Source organism: Leopardus geoffroyi, chromosome C2 (genome assembly GCF_018350155.1).
Source record: "Leopardus geoffroyi isolate Oge1 chromosome C2, O.geoffroyi_Oge1_pat1.0, whole genome shotgun sequence".
Lineage (NCBI taxonomy): Eukaryota > Metazoa > Chordata > Mammalia > Carnivora > Felidae > Leopardus > Leopardus geoffroyi.
In genome coordinates this window covers 72,676,558-72,696,911 of record NC_059333.1, presented here as the reverse complement: position 1 = coordinate 72,696,911, position 20,354 = coordinate 72,676,558, and the positions used below count along the sequence as shown (strand labels likewise).

Genomic DNA, 20,354 nt, shown 5'->3' with positions numbered 1-20,354 from the left:
CCTCCTTCCCTCTCTCCCTCTCTCCTTTTGGCAAGGAATTTGTGGTAGACTGGGATGATGAGAAAGAAGCTGATTCCCAAATCAGAACTAATTGCCATATTTTGAATACTGTTTAAGCAGGACTCTTCTTAGATTGTGTTGCTTAACTTTTTCTCTATTTGAAATTCCAGGGTGACAATGAAGAACAGGAAAAATTACTGAAGAAGAGCTGTACGTTGTATGTCGGAAATCTTTCCTTTTACACAACTGAAGAACAAATCTATGAACTTTTCAGTAAAAGTGGCGACATAAAGAAAATCATTATGGGCCTGGATAAGATGAAGAAGACAGCATGTGGGTTCTGCTTTGTGGAGTATCCTTCCTATGTGTCTGGCATAAGCTATTGGATGAGGGTGGGCCTAGAGTGGCTAGTTGACCTGTTGAAAAATTGAGTGAGGCCATCCACTAATTAGCATCCCTGTACTTAACCTCTCCTTCTTCCTTCATCTCCCTCTTAACTTCCTGTCCAATGTGTCTACACTTGAATTGTGAAAGCTGATAACATTTACATCCTGTTCTGAAATCCATGCTTTGTTTATAACTGATTCTTTCAGAAACAATCTGTTGACAGTATATGCTCGTGATATTTACAAAAGTCCAAAGCGGGGGCACCTGGGTGGCTCGGTTGTGTCCAACTCTTGATCTCAGCTCAGGTCTTGAGTTCAGGGTAGTGAGTTCAAGCCCCATGTTGGGCTACACGCCCACACTGGGCGTGAAGACTACTCAAAATGGGGGCGTGGTGGGGGTGGAAAGCTGACCAAAAGTTCAAAGGGTATAGTGAAAACCTCTGTACTATTCTAAACCTAGAGACTGTTACCGGTCTCTTGGGTATCTTTCCAGAAGTGATCCTGTGGATGTGTAGTAGCATACTGCATGCACTAATTTTTGCCCTCTACCTTAGAGATTGTTTTATGTTAGCATATGTAGGTGTACCTCTTTTTTAATGGCTGTATTTCATTATGTAGATACATAGAACTTGATTTTATAGGTCAAAACCAAACAATTTACTGCTCTGGAAATTGTATAAATGTTGGACTTCCTGGATTTATCATTTGGGGGGTTTTTCCCCCAATATTTTCGTATTTGGTCATTTTGCTTTATATTCTGAGAAATTTCCCACACTTGATCTAACAGCGTGTTTTTAAAAACTTTTGTGTCCCAAATTACCATTTCTTTTTTCTTTTTGGCAGGTTGTATTTATGCTGTAAATTTTCCTTAAATGTCTGGTGATCCCTAGGTTTCTGATCATAATCAGGGAAAGGCTAAGGCTAACTTTGTAGACCCCAGCAGATCTTCTCTCTCAAGTTTCTGCCTTGCCTTTGGGATATGTGGGTTTCCCAAATGCTAATATGAAAGGGATTTTATTTTGTCATACTAACATCAAAGACACTGCCCTAACCCTAGTTCCTCCAATTTGTTCAGAATTCTGTCACTTTTTTTATTTGCCTAGGATTAAATGCCTTCCTGCTACCGGGTCATCTTCCCACATATAGACCTTTAATTAAACCGTTTGCTGTCTCACACTTTTAAGAGCCTCATGTGTTTGCTGTCTCCTTTAAGCTCCTTCAAGAATATTTCAGACTGTGACTTTCATTCATCAGCAGTCTTCCATCAGCTTTTGTTGAATCTCTGGTTTCCTGATGGCCTTTTCTGTTCTTTGGGTGTATCTTTTCTGTCATTTTAATTGGGTCTTGAGAAGGAAATGAGGAATATGCTCACTCTGTCAGCTTGAAATGGAAGCCCTACTTAACCTATTCCAAACTTGTGATTTTGGTATTTGATTTCTAGGCTCTGCAAGCTTCTTCCATTCTCCTATCAGTCACAGAGGACAAGAGTGCTCAGATTTTATATCTGCCTCTTCACAGGGAGAACAATGAGAACACAAAAAGCAAAGAAAATCCACCTTATAGTTAATAATCAGTCTGAGAATTGGAATGCTTTTGCATCTGTCTTGTAGGTCAGAGATTAACAATCATAATAGCAAATACCCAAAGGAAAGGCTGCTGTGGACAGTGGTTTCTCTCAGTTTGCCCTTTTCTCATGTCATTCATTCAGCAAAAAAGTTATTGAATGCCTATTCTGTGCCAGCAGTGTAGGTGTTGGACACTGGAATCTCTGCAAGTGCTTCCTTACCTGTGTAATTAAAGACAGAGGGAAAGGGGCGCCTGGGTGACTCAGTCGGTTAAGCATCTGACTCTGCTCAGGTCATAATCTTGTGGCTTGAGACTGAACCCAGCTTCGGATTCTATGCTGACAGTGCAAAGTCTGCTTGGGATTCTCCCTTTCTCTGCCCCTTCCCTGCTTGTGCATGTTTTTGCTCGCTCTCTCAAAATAAGCCTTAAAAAAAAAAAAAAAAAAAAAAAAAGACATGGGAAAAAATCTAGATCAGCATTTCCCTGAACCCAGCCAATGATCATAATTGCTTATGGAGGTTTTTTAATATATAGATTTTTAATGTTAATTTAGTTTGAGAGAGCATGCGCATGAGCAGGGGAAGAGCAGAGAGGGAGAGAGAGAATCCCACGAAGGCTCCCCAACTCTCAGCATGGAGCCCCACGTGGGCCTTGAACTCACGATCCATGAAATCATGAACTGAGCTGAAATCAAGAGTTGGATGTTTGACTGAGCCATCCAAGTGTCCCTGGAGATTTTTTTTTTTTTAATACCACTCCAAAGATACATTTAGTAGACCTAATTAAATAGATTTGGAAACAACCTGATAGAGTCTTTCCTTCTAATGAAATGCAATGGCAATTCCATATGCACTGTAATCTCTTTATTAAGGTTGTTGAATATACAGTTTCAGATTTGGATGCTTTTGTTTCTTTGGATAAGAAGTGTGCAGTTTGTGATCCAAACCTGCACTGAACATATTTATACTTTACAAACCAAAATATGGGGACAGTGGGACCAAATCATTATCGGCAAGATTCTCCAGGAAATCTCAGTCAGTAGTCCTGGATAAATCTTAGTTGACCCTGTAAGTGCTTTTGGACCAACCTCAAACAAGCTTGTGCAAGCCAGATTACTGTCTCTGAAATCTATCTGGTTGGATTTGTTTTTGTATTCTTTCTTATCTCAGCTTCATTTAGATGTTTCCTGTATTTCTAAAAATGTTTGGAGAAATGCTATATAGTGTTCCTTAATACTTCCACTTAAGATACTATTCAAGAGCAGATGCAGAAAATGCCATGAGGTACATAAATGGAACTCGTCTGGATGACCGGATCATTCGCACAGACTGGGACGCAGGCTTTAAGGAGGGCAGGCAGTATGGCCGTGGGCGATCTGGGGGCCAGGTATGCAGGAAGGTTCTCTTGGCTCAGGGTTTGCCTGGGATTTCAGTCCTAGTGACAAGATTTTGTCAGTTTGTGTTTGCTCTTGTAGAAAATAACTTTGTGCCTATAACCCTCGCTTGAAGGGAATCTGAAAACTACCCATTAGGATTGGTAAATTATAGATTGTATACATTTTCACAAGCAACCATTATTGGACTTCTGCCAGGGCCTAGGTATTTGGTACCTAGTGTCTAGAACAAAAGGAAAATGCACTGAAATAAGTTCTAAGTTTTTATTTTAAAAAATAGCCTAACTTGAGTAATCTTTGGAGTATGCTACTTTTGAATGCTGGTTAAAGAGTATGAGCATAATGTTTGGTAAAAAACTGTTAGTAGGAGCACTTGGCTGGCTCAGTCAGTAGAGATGTAATTCTTGGTCTTGGTTGTGAGTTCAAGCCCCACGTTGGGTGTAGAACTTACTTTATTTGCTACCCCAATCTTCTCTATAATGTAACTTGTGTTCTTTTCAATTAAGGTACGAGATGAGTATCGTCAGGACTATGACGCTGGGAGAGGAGGCTATGGAAAACTGGCCCAAAACCAGTGAGTGGTGAGAGCCCCATCGTGAAAACTCAGTCCTTTGGCCTGTTCAATTTGCCATGCATTACCCAAGGTCTACAAACCTGTCCACTTGTACCATGCCTTTGATCAAGGTCTCTTCTGAGCTGGAAGCCTTTTCCTGGTTTTCCTTTGAAAACTATTAAAGGACAGAATCCAAAAGAATGCCTTTAAATCTGTAGTCTTAAAATCTTGGCCATGTGTCAGGTTACCAGGTCAGAATTTGTGTTCCATGGCAACAGATTCAATCTATGATATTGATCTGTCAGCCCCAAACACCACACTTCTTTTAGGAAGATGGAAAAGTTTTTAAATGGATAGTACGATCACAGTCTACATTGGGGCCTGGAATTATTAAAAATTAGGTTTGCAGGAGATAAAATGTAATAAATGGGGCTTTGCTATGTTGTACAGCTTTGTTCTGTTTAAAAGTCTGACAACTACATTTGTTTCTGGGTTGAGTTCTAATCTCTAAAGGCAAATTTAGGAGTCAGGGCAACTTCCTAAATTGTTGGAGCAAAAGTAAGCCTTAGACTGTAAGCCAGGGGATACCACCAGCTTATATGCTATATGCATTAAGACTTGAGTATTTATTATTTTATACATTTTTCAAAAGATGTGTTTTACTTAGAGCTACAGAAGGGTTTATGCATCAGACTGATTTGTTTTCAGAATGATGTTAGGAATGGACTGGGTTTAAAAAGGGCTTGAAGATCAAGAGAACACATAACAAGAACAATCAGAATTGCTTCCCTCAGGAAATGTGTTTTGGCTAATTCTCATATTGAAGTCTGTCTTGTTTTTTCCTTAATTGTGCTAACGGAGTGTCAGAGCCTGGACAGGGAGCTGATGGTTTCTGTAGAGAGGGGAGTCTACAAAATTTATTTTGTATTCATAAGGCATAAGTTGATTTCTCTAATATAACTGTTGGTCTAATATAATTTTCCCTGACATATAAGTGAAATTTTCTCATCTATCAACAAAGTATCTCCTAACTTCTAAGGTTTGTGAGAGTTGGAGATGAAGTACCTTAATAGGAACATCTTTCACATTAAAGTATAGGTTCTCTCATTAAGTTCAAGTTGATTACTTGGATTAAGAGCTATGACTAGCTGTAAGTGCAGATGTTTAATGAAGACATAACACTCATTTGAAATATTTCTTTTACGCTGTACTTTGAATTAACGTATTTTATAATGTTGTAGTAAAATGTAACTCAGATTTCCACAGACAGTGGTTCCTTTTTGAATTGTTGAACCAAGTTATCATCTCTGCCCATCACCTATAAAGAGAGACATTGGAACTCTTCCTCTGGAATATTTGAGTAATGTGCAGAATTTACATGTCTGATAGCGAGCTCATGAGTCACATGGGGGTAGCGGCTGTTGTAGTGCATGCAAATATGAACACTGCCATCACTGCAGAAAATTCTGTTGGACATTGTTGGGTCAGCTGCTTAGAGCTTACACTGGTCACTGTTCATAAATGAGCTTTGTCGTGACAAGAGCGTCACTCTCCCAAACAGTACGTGTTATTCAGTACAAGAGAACACACGTTTATAAAGGCATTTAGTTTATTTTTCAAAAAAATATTTTTGCTAGAAGGTTTGAGTAATTTTACATGATCACAATCTTTAAATAAATTCTTTTTCTGTCCAAAGGTACCATTTAAGTGAACAGCTTATCTAGGCCTGTTTTCGTAACACCCGAATACAATTTGCATTTCTCTGACGGTATATTCCCTAGGTCTTAATTATCTATAGGCCAGGAGGCAGAGCCTCACACATAATAGAAGTAGGTGCTTTACAACTGTTGATTAGTTTGGTTTCTTAACATAATTAAACAGAGCAGGTAGTCAGTATATTCAATTCACACTATTTATTATTAACATACTTTTTCTCGTGTGAAGGGTCTGATCCACCCAGAGCTCTCCCAGTCAGCCCTTCTCACCCGGGGAAGCAGTGAACACAACTGCAAAGAAAAAGGGCAGCTCTTCCACTAGTCAGGGCTGTTGTTTTGTTCCAACTGTGACTCCAAGATGACAGTGTCACTCAGAAGTAGAAAATATAATGCAAAGCCAGAAAGTGGGGATTATTGGCAGCAACTGCTTCCTTTCCCTTCCTTAAGAGGTTCCCTTTCTTCTTAAGAGAACTAAAAGTTGAATTAAATCCACATTCATGGCTACAGATTTAACATAAGGACAAATCACTGGAAAGAAACAACAGACTAGTAATTTGCTGATGGACTGGGCAGCTTGAAGGCACATCATAAGCAGCTTTTAGTTTGTACAAGGCCTGCACTCAACCTCAAAAGCATAAGGTCTGCCCACTTTGTGGGCACCCAAACAATTCAGTGCCAAGCTAGTGACAATAACACAATGCCTGTCTCTTCCACCAGCAGCCCAGACTATATTCAAAAAATGTCTTTGTTGCAAAGAAGCAATTATTGCAAACATCAGGACAGAGGCCCCTCTGATGTAGGGTTTGGGCTAATAGAGGTTTACACCTAATCACAAGGGGGAAAAGCAACTCTGTATGCTAAAACCGAGTTTCATGAATAGAGGAACGTTTTAAACCATACTTAAAACGTCTGACATTTAGGCAAAAGCAAGCTTGACAGTACACCTCAAGGTGCCCTATGAAGCTGGAAGTGAAAGGGAAGCGGGACTTGGGCAGCTTACTGTAGTTACCTCTGAGCACCCCTGCTTGCCTCAGCGCTGAGGAGGTGACCGTTTCTCAGACTGGAGGAAACCGGCAACTCCACTTTTGAGCATTAAAGATTCAGAACACAGTTCTGCCTCTTCTACGTGCCTGGTTGTCAGTGAGGAGGTGAGATGGAGCTCTAAAGTATAAAACACTGTGAATCCACAGCCTAGTTACTGGCCACTGCATAACTGCCCCCTTCTCCCATTAGGCAAATGTCTTACATGCAGATTTGAAAAAAATCTCATGTTTGCATAATTAGCTAATGTCAGAAAACCTCAGGATCTCTTCCTCACTTTAAATTGTCATCTTTGCAAATGCTGACAACACAAGCCTAACTGTAGCAGCATAAAGTGCCTCTGATCTCAGTCCTTTTAGCGACCTGAAGCACAGTAAGAAATACTGACCTGGTTTTACACAAAGTCTAGAGGAGTGTGGAGAATGCTGGGACTCTTTACAATGTAAACACTGGTGTTGGTGCTTGGAATGTCAGGGGATGGGAACCCTGCAAGTAAACATGTTCTGACTCTACCTTCAACTGCTGGAAACCTTACCTCATGGCCAAGTTTAACTGCACGTTTTAGCTTTTTATTTCCAACACCCCACACCTAACCAGGCATAAATCCAAGTATCTTCTGTCATTTACTTGGTATTTGGTGTAAGCTTCTGAGATGCTTACATACACCTCTGTTGTTTTTTCTGCCCCAGTTCAGAAAAAGTAATTGAGTAGTTTAACATGCATCTTTCCTCATTTCCTTTCTTTTCAAATATCACAAAAGGCTAGAATAAAGATGCAAGATCCATTACTTTAATCCTAATGCAGCGAAGTATTAGGACAGGGTCGCTTCTGCTTTTCCCCAGAAGACGAGGTTGATAGAAGTGAAAAAAGGACTCCAGCTCTGGAGTCTCAGGGTTGGTCAACAAGAGGCCAACTGAGGGAGCCCCGCATGCTGCTGAGATCACTAAAGAGGTAGGAGCAAAAAAAGTCTAGTAACATCTGCTGTGCTCCTGTGCAAGCAAGTCTTACTACTTTTCCTCTTCTCCCCACCCATCTGCAAAAGACCTGGTCAGTCTTTAGTTCTGAAGATTAATATTTAAACACCATTGAAATAGAAAGGTATTTGCCACATCTTAGACAACACAAGGGTAGTGACAACTTGTAAATTACTCTTGGAAAAAGGCTGAATTCTCATGTGGTTGACTACTAGTTTGATGGATATTAATGTTTTTTAATAAATCCAGAGAATTCAGTGTTCCAGCAAAAGCCTTTATAAGATTTAGGCATTTGTTGTAATTCTTAAAGCCAAGATTGAAATTTTCTCATGTGTTAAAATAACTGGATCCCCCCACCCCCAAAAGCTGTTGTCTTTAATCAACTCCTCCCAAAGTAGGCACTGCACTTATAAGTGTGCTTGTATAAATAGAACACACCAGTCAGGTTTTGGCCACTTCTCACCCTTTCAAAAGGAATGCAATTCACTCTGCAAGACTCATTTGGAGAAGGAAGTCCATGAAAGGTGCAGCAAGTAAAACAGGACTGGCTCTGTCAAAACACCACTCCTAGCTACCCTTTACACCCCAGGGAACAACGATCCTTCTCAAAGTTATGTTGTATCAAAAACATCCTGCACTTTTAGGTTCTGGGATTAAATTTTAAACCTGTATTCAGTTCACGTCTAAGTAAATTTCAAAAGCTGCACCAAATCTACTAGGCTTTTTTTTTTTTTTTTTTTTTAATACTCTGCACTGCATGCTCTGTCTATATGCATGCGTTTGGATAATAAATATTAAATATGGGGGAAACACACGGAATCCATAAAATTAAAAATGAAACCAAACTGAACATTAAAAAATAGTACACGGTAGCTAGAGAAATGAATAGGGCAAAAAACAAATTTGAGGTAACAATAGTGGCCCAACACCACTGATCTGAAATATCTGTAAAAATTCAAATAAGTGTTTGGAGATTCAAGTAACAAACCATCTGCTTCAACTTGGTCAGACCTTCCAGAGTCCTGCTGAGTTTCAGTCCATGAGCCGGCACTCACACAGCTCCTTGTAAATCCTCTTCCGCACTCGGGGCATGTCCTCTTGGGAAAACTGGAAAGGCTGCTCTAAGGCGAGGCACTTGCAGTACTGCAAAGGTCCCAGAAACACTTAAATGGCATATGGAGCTTTGATGCAGACCTAACAGAATGGGGCCTAAGGTGGCATTTTAAAGTTTAAACTCGTTGTAAAAACATTGTTTTGAAACATTTGCCTCCAAATTATAGTCAACTTTCCAGGTAAGTATATGGTTTGGGGTCTCCCCTCTCTCCCCCAAACAACACTGTGAGAAGCAGAAATTGATGGAGAGGCTCCAACTCTTTCCAAGGTGCTACCTGCTGAGACTGCCACTCCACCTAAAGTGGTCTTTTAAGTGAGAACTTCGGTTTGTTTACAAACCCCAGACATTGATGAGTCAAAGGAATGAGCCCATCTTCCATGATCTTTGCAAATCTCTATAAATTCATGGGTTATACACAATTTCTTCGTAAATGTAATGTATGACAAAATTTTCATTAATCCTTTTAGACCACTAAGGGAACCCACAGCATGAGAAAGCAGTTTTTGAATGTGGCCCTTATTTAAAATGTAATTAATTTTGTTCTGTGGTTAAAGACCACTTGCCAAAGGTTAAAAAAAAAAAAAAAAAAAGTAGTTAATTCTGCAAATGCCAAGAGTCTACGATACAGACAGATTCAGACCAGTCTCTAGTGTGCCTAACCTCTGATAAGACATGTACACCAGAAGAGGAGATATTCGGGTACCTGTGCCTAATGCCAGGTACATAACAACAGGGGTTCCCATCTCTCCTTTCTAAACCCAACAAATTTAATTCACACATCCCAAATTGTGGATAAACAGATTTCTTTACCTGGAGCACAAAGACTCCACAGTCACTGTCATTTTTCTGTTGTGGAATACACTAAAGAGAAAAACAAAATGATCATTAAAATAAGACCAAGTACTCATCTTCAGATAGGAAAATTTGTTTCTATGGAAAAGTAAGTAAAAGAAACTTGTCTGTCCAGGACAGCTAGTGTACTAGTATATATCTCTGGTATTTAAAGTGTGTGATTTTAGAGAGGCATCAAAAGAGCTAGCAACCAAATGTTGTATAGAACCTTCGCCTAAATATGAGAAATAGAAAATCAAAACCCTGTTTTAAAACTTGATTTGGATAGTTTTGCTATCAGATTACTGACAATGGAATCAAAATGGAATTGTGGATCAGAAAGCATACGCCTGGACTCTGAGTATGTACTAAAAATCCTGCTTAGTAGTCTTCATGTTTCATCTGTCACTCTTTGAAAGAAATAAAGATAAGCAGTATGTTGGGGTGCCTGGGTGGGTCAGTCAGCGAAGTAATTTTGGCTCAGATCATGATCTCACGGTTTGTGAGTTCAAGTCTCACATCAGGCTCTCTGCTGTCAGCACAGAGCCCGCTTCATATCCTCTGTCCCCACTTCTCTGCTCCTCTCCTTCTTGCATGCTCTCTTAAAAACAAACATTTAAATTATTTAAAAACTAAAAAAGAGCAGTATGTTTCCCAAAGAACTGATTATGTATTCTGCCTAAAGGGGAAATGTGAAGGATGTTGACTAAATTTGGAATACCTAGATATTCTAGTTGGGTAATTTTCAAAATTTACAAGTTCAATTCCGGTTTCAACTAAAAGACTAGGTTATTAAAAGAAAACTTAAGCCTAGGTTTAAACCTTAGCATTTGGTGTAGTTCAAGGATGAACAAATAAATCTGGTTCCCTTGGGTTTGGCTTAAAGTTTGTTTCAAGACTCTGCCTTTTTTTTTTTAATAGGTTTGTTTTGAGAGAGACAGACACAGTGCAAGTGGGGGAAGGGCAGAGAGGGAGAAAGAACATCTCAAGCAGGCTGCCAGCTGCCAGCTCAGAGCCCAACATGGGGCCTGAACTCACGAAACTGAGATCATGACCTAAGCTTCAACCAAGAGTCGGACGCTTAACCGACTGAGCCACCCAGGCACCCCAAGACCCTGCCTCTTTAAGATTGTGCTCAGTGATCTAGACCTAAGTTCAAGGACCCAACTCTATCAGTAGTTCCGATGGCCTAGGTGACACCTAGGCTTCAGTTTTCTCATCTATAAAATAAAGAGGATGCCCATCCCTAAATGACCTGCCTACCTCATAGGCTGTAGGGATCAAATGAGATCACACATGCAAAAACACTCTGACGACAAAAAAGCAGTGACCATAAAATGTAAGATGCTGGTATCTGTGACAGTGATGAGAAGACCTGCCTGAGCACTCTGCCCCATAGACAGCACGAGTGCATATAGGACAAACATAGTGCTGCTTTCATACTGAAACCTTCAAGCCACTGTCTTCCCCAGATGCCTGGTAAGAAGCCCAGTGCACTTGCTCCCTTAGTGGATCCAAATAGTCACTTCAGCATTTCTCTGGGTCTATGTGGGTCATCTGGAAGTAAGAGGCAGGTGCCATCAAAAGAAAAAGTTCTGTTTTCCTTTCCCTTTTTTCCAATATAACAACCATATCATTAGCAGCTGCCCCATTGATGAAACGACTAAATTTTTCTCCAGAAGCACTGGGAAACTAAGTAGCTAGATGATCAATACTACACAGGTTTATTCTAAGCTGCCTCCCTGCTGCCTCCCTGCAGCCTCCAAACTCTTACTGGTATCTCCATCACCAGTCTTCAAATGCTTTTAAAGACACCCACCCCTAAGGATAAGTCCATCCCCTTGACATGCCTGGGTTTTCATTTTTATCACATACTTACCTTTGTAACAGCAGTCTGCCAACCCTGAAGAAATTCAGGTCTATTTTTTTCTCTGGCTTCAGTCAGCAAATACTTTCTTATATTCTGGTTAAAAAGAAACCACAACACAGATGCTGTGTTCCATCAGTTGGTGAAAAATGGAACCTGCTCACAGCAGATAGAAGCAAAGGAGGAGGAGGCTGTGGCCCCACCACTGGGCAAAGTCTGCACTCAAGAGTTTAAAAGGTGGAACTTTATTTCTGACCTTTCATTTCATAGTGTTAAGAAGGACTCAGGCCTTCTATACTCAGGTATGCATTTAGGCTGTGGATACCACTGTATGTTTTAATTAGAAGTTTTTGTAAGATGGTCAGCCTTTTCCAGCAGCCAACTTGCTGAATTTGACATTTAAATATTGGGAAGACAAAAAAAAAAAGACCTGATTACTGCCAATGTTCAATACAAAGAAGGAACCCATGGCAGAAATCAATAATTGAAACTAAATGAAAAACATTCCAGCCTTAGATATACTCTATTTTGAGGGCTGCAGATAAAGGTATCTTGCAGTTTCTAGAAAGTTCTACTGAAACCCATTCTGGATACTAAATACAGTCGAGTCCACTGCTGAAGCTTCTACCAAGATGAAGCCTATCAGAGTTTCAGGTATTCCCTTATGCCCTCTACTTCTGTGCATCACTTCTAAAGGTGAAGTCAGAGGTAACAGGAATTAAACCAACCACACCGAAGGTGGAATATTAGTATGTATGTACATGTATACAACTGTGTTTATGCACATACTACCACACACACATATATATACATACATACATGCACATATGTATTTTCTTCCCATAAACATACTCTATCACTCTGCAACTGGCTATTTAAAACCCAATAGGTCTTGGAGATCTTTCCATGTTATTTAGAACATGGAGATCTATATTCTATGATCTATGATCTAGATCTATGATCTTTGGCCAGTTTAATAGTATGAATGTACTATAGTGTACTTAACTATTCTGTTGGTAGAGCTAAATTTAGGTGGGTTTTTTTGGTTTTTGTTTTGTTTTGTTTTTACTATCAGTAATGCTGCTGCAGTCAACATTCTGGTGCATGCCCTATCACTGTGCACATACATACACAAGCATTTTTATATACCAAGAAATAGAACTGGTATTCAATAGGGTATATATCTTCTTTAAGTAGGCTTCACACCCAACATGGGGCTTGAACTCACACAACCCTGAGATAAAGAGTGTACTCCAAGGACTGAGCCAGCCAGGAATCCCTAGGATACACATACATCTTTTATAAATTTATAAGGCACTTAGAACTGATCAGGATTTCAACTCCCCTAAGTGGCTAGCTATATTAATTCATATACTCCACCAGAAAAAATGAAAGCTGGTTTCCTTACACCTAATGAACACCTGAATACCATCAAACTTGCCTAATGGGCAAAAAATGAAGCCCTGATGTAGTTTTCATTTGCATTTCCTGTATTTCTAAGACTAAGCATCTCTCCACATGTTTCAAGGCTATTTGCATTTTTCCTAAAAATTACTGATTTGAATAATCTTTATCCATTTCTCTTAAATCCTTTTGTTAATTTTTAGGAGTTCTTTATATTTTCTGGGTAGTGATTATTACATGTCACAAATATTTTCTCCAGGTCTTTCCCTTCTCTTTGAACTTTAGGACATGCAGAAGTTTTAAATTATGGTATGGTCCAATTTATCAATCTGTTCCTTTAGGTGTTTTGCTTCTATGGCTCTGTGTAAGAAGTCCTTCCTGAATCTAAAACATAACATTTTCTATAGTTTTGCATTTTATATTTAGGTCATTATTTTACATGGAATTTGTTCTTATAAATAGTATGAAGGATCTGTATGTGGATCCAAATAGACAGCTACTTTTCACAATGGCATATATTGAATAGCCTGTCTTTCCCCAACTTTATCATATACCAGGTTCCCTCATATACAGCAGTTTTTCCTAGATTCTCTGTGCTGTACCACCAATCTACTGGTCTATTCCTAAGTTTTAATTATTAAAACCTTGTGATATGGTTTGGCCTCTAGTATTCCTTCCTTCGATGTTCATGCAATAAACTGCACTATGAATTCTAGGATGAGCTTATCAGTTTTCATTCAAAATCCTCTTGAGAAATTGGGGGCAAACTGGTATATATTATTAGTTTGAGAAGAACTGATCTCTTTCCAATACTGAGCCTACCTATCTTTCCATCTGCTCAGATTTCCTTTAAATATAGAGCTCTACTCTTAAAGAACTTCCACAATTTTTGCTGGAGTATATACTCCTGGTCAGTTTATATCTTTGTTTGCTTTTGAAAATGGAATCTTTCTTTTTTCAGTTAAATTTAACTGGTCCTTGCTACTGAAAGAAAATCAGGAAACCTATGGATTTTTCTTGCATCTCACCATGTTGTTGAACTGTCATTAGTTGAGCTCTCCTATTTTGCTGGCTGATTCTCTTGATTATAACTCATTCTACATAAGTTATTTTGAAGATGCAAGCCAATTTTAGCCCTAAGAGAAACCAAGGAAAATGATTTGTATCCATTCAAAATGCAGCTTTATAGGGAGGCAGGAAAATATGTGACAAAATCCAAATTAGACTTGTTTCTCAGAGTGGGATCCATATCACAGACAGCTACCTCTCCCAACCTGGGGATTCCTCTTGTAGTTCTTTTTCTCTGCCAACATTTTAGAGGGTTTTCATGACAGAAATTGATCCCCTATGATAACTGACTTCTGTTCTATTTGATCACAAGATAAATGAAAAAATATAGGCAGTATATTAACTTACCTCTACACAAAACTTAAAATGAATGCCTTGGGAATCATAAAATGAAATAATTCGATTAGAGAGTGTGACGGTAATGAGAGACCAGTGGACTTCCAGGTGAATAGGAATCAACAGAAGACTCTTTTTAAACAAATCCACCTGATTAAAAAAGAAAAAGAAATGCGGCCATCACCACAGACTATCCAAAACAACAGCAGAAACAGCTTCCATTTACTGACCTTTGACCTGTTTGAGGTCATAAAAGCAGGAAGTGGTGAAGCCAAAATCTGAACCCAGGTCTGAATCTAAAGCCCATGCTTGTAACTACTAAGCTATAATACACAATAAGAAAACTGAAGATCCAGAAAGCACCATTTCACATTCAAACCTGCTACACCTGTGCTTTGCAAATGCTTAATGTAACTTAGCCTCTTATTTTTATGCTTTTGTGTACATATTTGACCTTGACTCAATTCTTATGTAGGAAGGAATCATCATATTATAAAACAGCACAGGCACCATAAGCCTTTTTATAAACTCAGTGTCCTAGTTAAGATCATGGGCTCTGAAGGAAGTCTGGTGAAGTTCAAAGAGAACCTCTTCCACTTACTGGCCAGGTGACTTTGGTCATTTTCATAGCTTCTTTGTGACTTGATTTACTCAACTATAAACTATAGACAACAGCCCCTACCTTAGGAAATTATTGAGAGAGATAATACATATAAGATGCAGAAAACTGCTTTCACATATTCTATGTAGCCAGTGAATCTTAACTATTACCATTATCACTACCTCAGGTTTCCCAGATGGTAAAATTGAGAAAAATATCCTTGATAATTCTTTACACATCCTTTACAATCTAGAAATATTTACTATTCCACTCAAAATCCCAGTTGTGGAATGAATGATAAAGTAGTAGGTGCTCAATAAACATCTGTAAAAGTTGTGAATGAATTTTTTTTCAGGTTTTTTTTTTTTTTTGAGAGTTTTTAGGGATTCCTTGGGTTAAAACAGTCACAAGGCTATTTTAAAGTACATCAGATTCTTAGAAGCTATTTCTCAAGCCTTCCTTGCTTTCTGATACTCAGATAATGTCCTGCTCTAAATGAATCTTCTACTAGTCGACATGATCTTGGAGCAAAGCACTTTAGCACCTCTACTTTTCCATTTTCTGCATCCATAAACCTGGCAGGTGAGATGGACAGAAGAAAACATGAAGACAGTTGGTCCTTTCCAATGCACAAATCCTGAGTATCTAAAACAAGGAATCACATCTAAACACAGTATTAAATGAGGCCAAATTTACATTCTTCTTAAAAAGAAACTCTTTCTGGGGTGCCTGGGTGGCTCAGTTAAGTGTCTGACTTCGCATGATCTAATGGTTCAGGAGTTTGAGCCTTGCATCGGGCTCTGTGCTGACAGCTCAGAGCCTGGAGCCTGCTTCAGATTCTGTGTTTCCTTCTCTCTCTGCCCCTACCCCGCTCATGCTCAGTCTCTTGAAAAAATAAACATTTTTAAAAAAGCTTTCTCCTAATTATAAAAACAATTTTGTCTTTTTAGTTTATTTTAGAGAGAGAAAGTGTGTGAGCAGGGGAGAGGGGCAGAGGGAGAAAGAGAATTTTCTTGTTAGTAAAGATTTTTTATTTTATTTATTTTTAAAAATTTACGTCCAAATTAGTTAGCATATAGTGAAACAATGATTTCAGGAGTAGATTCCTTAATGCCCCTTACCCATTTAGCCCATCCCCCTCCCACAACCCCTCCAGTAACCCTCAGTGTGTTCTCCATATTTATGAGTCTCTTGTTTTGTCCCCCTCCCTGTTTTTATATTATTTTTGTTTCCCTTCCCTTATGTTCATCTGTTTTGTCTCTTCAAGTCCTCATATGAGTGAAGGCATATGATTTTTGTCTTTCTCTGACTAATTTCACTTAGCATAATACCCTCCAGTTCTATCCACATAGTTGCAAATGGCAAGATTTCATTCTTTTTGATTGCTGAGTAATACTCCATTATGTATATAAACCACATTTTCTTTATTCATTCACCCATTGATGGACATTTGGGCTCTTTCCATACTTTGGCTATTGTTGATAGTGCTGCTATAAACATGGAGGGGGTGGGGGGAGAAAGAGAATCTTAAGCATTCTCTGTGCTCAGTGTGGAGCCCAACACAGGGCTCAATTCCACATCCCTGGGATCACAACACAAGTCAAAGTCAAGAGTTGGACACTCAACCGACTGAGCTACCTGGGTGCCCCTATGAAAACAATTTTTAAATAAAAATTAGAAAATACAGATAAGAAGTACACTTCAGTGTATATCTTTCCAGATTTTTCTTTTTTGTAATACATTATCTCTGTCATACATAACTTTATATATATAATTAAGAATGGTATGTGTGGTAGACTGTATTATTATTGACCCAATTATTTGTTGCCCTTCCTATAAAAAGGATTATATAGAACTGCCTGATGTCATGTGGCTTCACTGTCCCTCCCAGGTGAAGAAAGTAGTCCTGTCATGTGATTTGTTTTAACTAGTGCTCTGTAAATAGAAGTGAATTTATGTCATGACCAAGCTGAAGCTTCAAGAGCCATCCTGTGGCCCTGAGACTGTTATGTCTCCAGATTAGGTGCTGTTCCTCCCATCTGGGAGCCCATTTAAGGACTAAAGATGAGAAACTATAGGATCATGTCCTTAGACGCAGGAAAAGTATTTGATAAAACTCAACATCCATTTATGGTTAAAAACTGTCACATAAACTAGGAATAGGACCAAAACTTCTTTAACCTGATAAAAGAGTATCTACAAAAAACCCTACAACTGTCAACACAAACAGTAGTGAAAGACTGCTTTTCTCCTAAGACTGAGAACGAGGCAAAGATGTCCCCTCTCATAGAAGTCCCAGCTAGTGCAATAAGGCAAGAAAAAAAACGGCATACAAATTGGAAGGGAAAATTAAAACACTCACTACTTAGAGACATGATTGTCTATGAAAATCTCACAATCTACAAAAAAGTTCCTACAACCAATGAGTCTGGCAAGGTCACAGGATACAAGGTCAATTCACAGAAATAAGTTGTATTTCTATTGCTAACAGGAAACTGGAAGACAGCATTTAAAAAATTCTGTTTATAGCAGTTTCGGAAATATGAAATAGGGCTATGTTTTGTTTTATAATTTTTTTTTAATGTTTATTTTTGAGAGAGACAGGAGGACGTGAGTGGGGGAGGGGCAGAAAGCGAGGGAGACACACAATCAGAAGCAGGCTCCAGGCCCTGAGCTGTTAGCACAGAGCCTGACATGGGGCTCGAACTCACAAGCCGTGAGATCATGACCTGACCTGAAGTCTGACACTCAACCAACTGAGCCAACCAGGCGCTTCATGTTTTGTTTTGTTTTTGAGATAAAGAGGGTGCAAGTGATCTAGGGGGAGGGGGAGAAAGAAAGAAAGAAGCAGGGCTCAAGCTCACCCAATGTGGGACTTAAACTCATGAACCATGAGACTGTGACTGTGCCGAAGTCAGATGCTTAACAACAGCCACCCAGGCGCCCAGGGTTACCTTTTTTTAAAATATGTGCAAGACCTGTACACTAAGAATTAGAAAACATTGCTGAGAAAAATTAAAGACCCCAAATAAAGGGAACATGTACCATGTACATGGAAATGGAAGATTTAATATTGTTAAGATGTTTATTCTCCCCAAACTAAATAATCCCGCAAGTTAAAAAAAAAAAACTGACAAGCTGATTCTAAAATTTATATGAAAATGAAAATGCAAACGACCTGGAATTCCCAAAACATTCTGGAAAAAGGATAAAGCTGGCCAACTTACACTATATATCAAGATATACTCTAAAGATACAGTGATCAAGACAGTGTGGTATTGGCATAATAACAGAGATCAATGGATAAGAACACAAAGTACAGAAACCGACCCATACATATGTGGTCAGCTGATTTTCTACAATGGTACCAAAGCAATTAAACTAGGAAAGAGAAGTCTTTTCAAGCAAATGACATTGGAAGAACTGGATATCCATATGGAGAAATCATCAAAATTAAAAATCTTTACCAAAACACATGGTTAAGAAAATAAGTAAAAAAGCTATAGACAGAAAACAATCACAAAACATAGACCTGACAAAGAATTTATTTCCAGAACACCTTTCTTTACTACAAACCTTTTCATTCATATCACCCACCCATTTTTCTGCTGAGTTGGTAGTCTTTTTCTTATCAATTTGTATAAACCCTTTATATATTAAGAAAATCAGTTCTGTGACATTAATGGCAAATATTTTCCCTAGTTTACTATTTGTCTTTTTACATCGCTATTTTAAATGCAGAGTTATTTTTATGTAACTGAATTCACTTTTCTTTTATAAACTTTTAAGTTGTGCACAGAATGGACTCAGTTACCCTATGGACCAGTTCTTTCATGGAGTTTTCTTAGTATTTCCATTGTTTTATTTATTTTTGTTGCATTCAAATCCTTGGTCATTCTGTAATCTATCTTGATGTAATCTAATTTAGTGAACACTAAATTCTGTTTTTAATTTTTTCTTTAATGATCAAGGCATTTAATGGCCATTAGCTTTCTTCTTCTTCTTCTTTTTTTTTTTTTTTTTTGAGTTTATTTATTTATTTTGAGAGAGAGGCAGAGAGAGAATCCCAAGCAGGCTTCGCACCATCAGTGTGGAACCTGATGCAGGGCTTGAGTGCATGGAACCCTGAGATCATGACCTGAACGAAAATCAAGAGTCGGACACTCAACCGACTGAGCCACCCAGGCACCTCCTATATATTGAAATTGTATCACACAGTTTACTTTCTACCTTAAATTCTACCTCATCTGCTCCTGATACTGCCATTCCTTCTTTTTATTTACCACTCCTTTCTTTTGGTTTACATTTGCCTAGACCCTTTTTAACTGTCACTTTATTTTCAACCTTTCTTGTTCATTTTCTTTTTTGTTTCTTATATATAGCATATACAGGCATACCTCGGAAATATTGTGGGTTCAGTACCAGACCACTGCAATAAAACAAGTCAAAGGAGTTTTTTTGGTTTCCCGGTGCATATGAAAGTTGTTTACACAAACTGTAGCCTATTAAGTGTGCAGCATTATGTCTACAAAAAATATACATACCTTAAATAAAAAATACTTTTTGTTATTAAAAGTGCTAACCACCAACAATGCTGACTCACTTTTAGTGAGTTGTAATCTTTCTGGTGGTGGAGGGTCTTGCCTAAATGTTGATGGCTCCTGACTGATCGGGATGGTAGTGTACTGAAGGTTGGGTGGCTGTGGTAATTTCTTAAATTGGATAACATGAAGTTTACAGTACTGATAGAATCTTCCTTTCACAAACAATTCCTCTGTAGCATGTGATGCTGTTTGATAGCATTTTACCCACAGAACTTCTTTCACAATTGGTGTACATTTTCTCAAACCCTGTTGCTGCTTTATCAACTAAATGTATATAATATTCTAAATCCTCTGTTGCCATAACAATTCTCACAGCATCTTTACTAAGAGCAGATTCCATCTCAAGAAACCACTTTCTTTGCTCATCTGTAAGAAGCAACTCCTTATCTATTCAAGTTTTATCAAGAGGTTGCAGCAATTCAGTCCCATCTTCAGGCTCCACTTCTAGTTCTCTTGCTATTTCCCCCACATCTGCATTTACTTCTTCCACTAAAGTCTTGAACCCTCAAAGTCATCCATGATAGTTGGAATCCACTTCATCTAAATCCAGTTCATCTAAACTCCTGTTAATTTTGATATTCTGACCTCTTCCCATGAATCATAAATGTTCTTAATGGGGCACCTATAATGGTGAATCCTTTCCAGAAGATTTTCAATTTACTTTGCCCAGGTACATCAGAGGAATCACACACCATCTATGGCAGCTATAGCCTTATGAAAAGTATTTCTTAAATAATCTGACTTGAAAGTTGAAATTACTCCTTGGTCTATGGGCTGCAGAACAGAGGTTATGCAGGCATAAAAATATTAATCTCGTTGGACATCTCCATCAGGGCTCTTAGGGTAACCAGGTGCATTGTCAATGACAGGTCTTATTTTGAAAGGAATCTTTCTGAGTAGT

General features: G+C 38.6%; 2 protein-coding genes across 8 annotated transcripts in view; one reads left to right on the top strand and one right to left on the bottom strand.

Annotated features, from left to right (window-relative positions):
- NCBP2 (nuclear cap binding protein subunit 2) overlaps nucleotides 1–20,354 on the top strand; it is a 39,631-nt gene that overhangs the window by 9,481 nt on the left and 9,796 nt on the right. Inside the window, exons 2-4 of one of the 3 annotated variants that reach the window (XM_045502487.1) lie at nucleotides 171–352; nucleotides 3,200–3,338; nucleotides 3,852–3,919. In XM_045502487.1, coding sequence (XP_045358443.1) covers nucleotides 171–352; nucleotides 3,200–3,338; nucleotides 3,852–3,919 — 389 coding nt within the window. Of the gene's footprint in view, nucleotides 1–170; nucleotides 353–3,199; nucleotides 3,339–3,851; nucleotides 5,252–20,354 lie in introns of those variants that run through there. The other 2 variants (XM_045502485.1, XM_045502486.1) reach the window with 2 other exon arrangements.
- Nucleotides 5,633–20,354, bottom strand: part of SENP5 (SUMO specific peptidase 5) — a 56,543-nt gene continuing 41,821 nt past the window's right edge. For 4 of the 5 annotated variants that reach the window (XM_045502478.1, XM_045502481.1, XM_045502480.1 and 1 more), the window contains 4 exons: nucleotides 14,261–14,398; nucleotides 11,453–11,536; nucleotides 9,553–9,603; nucleotides 5,633–8,771 (listed from right to left, as the gene is read on the bottom strand). In XM_045502478.1, the coding sequence (XP_045358434.1) occupies nucleotides 8,661–8,771; nucleotides 9,553–9,603; nucleotides 11,453–11,536; nucleotides 14,261–14,398 (384 nt within the window). In that variant the 3' untranslated portion in view covers nucleotides 5,633–8,660. The remainder of the gene's footprint in view (nucleotides 8,772–9,552; nucleotides 9,604–11,452; nucleotides 11,537–14,260; nucleotides 14,399–20,354) is intronic. The other variant, XM_045502482.1, reaches the window with a different exon arrangement.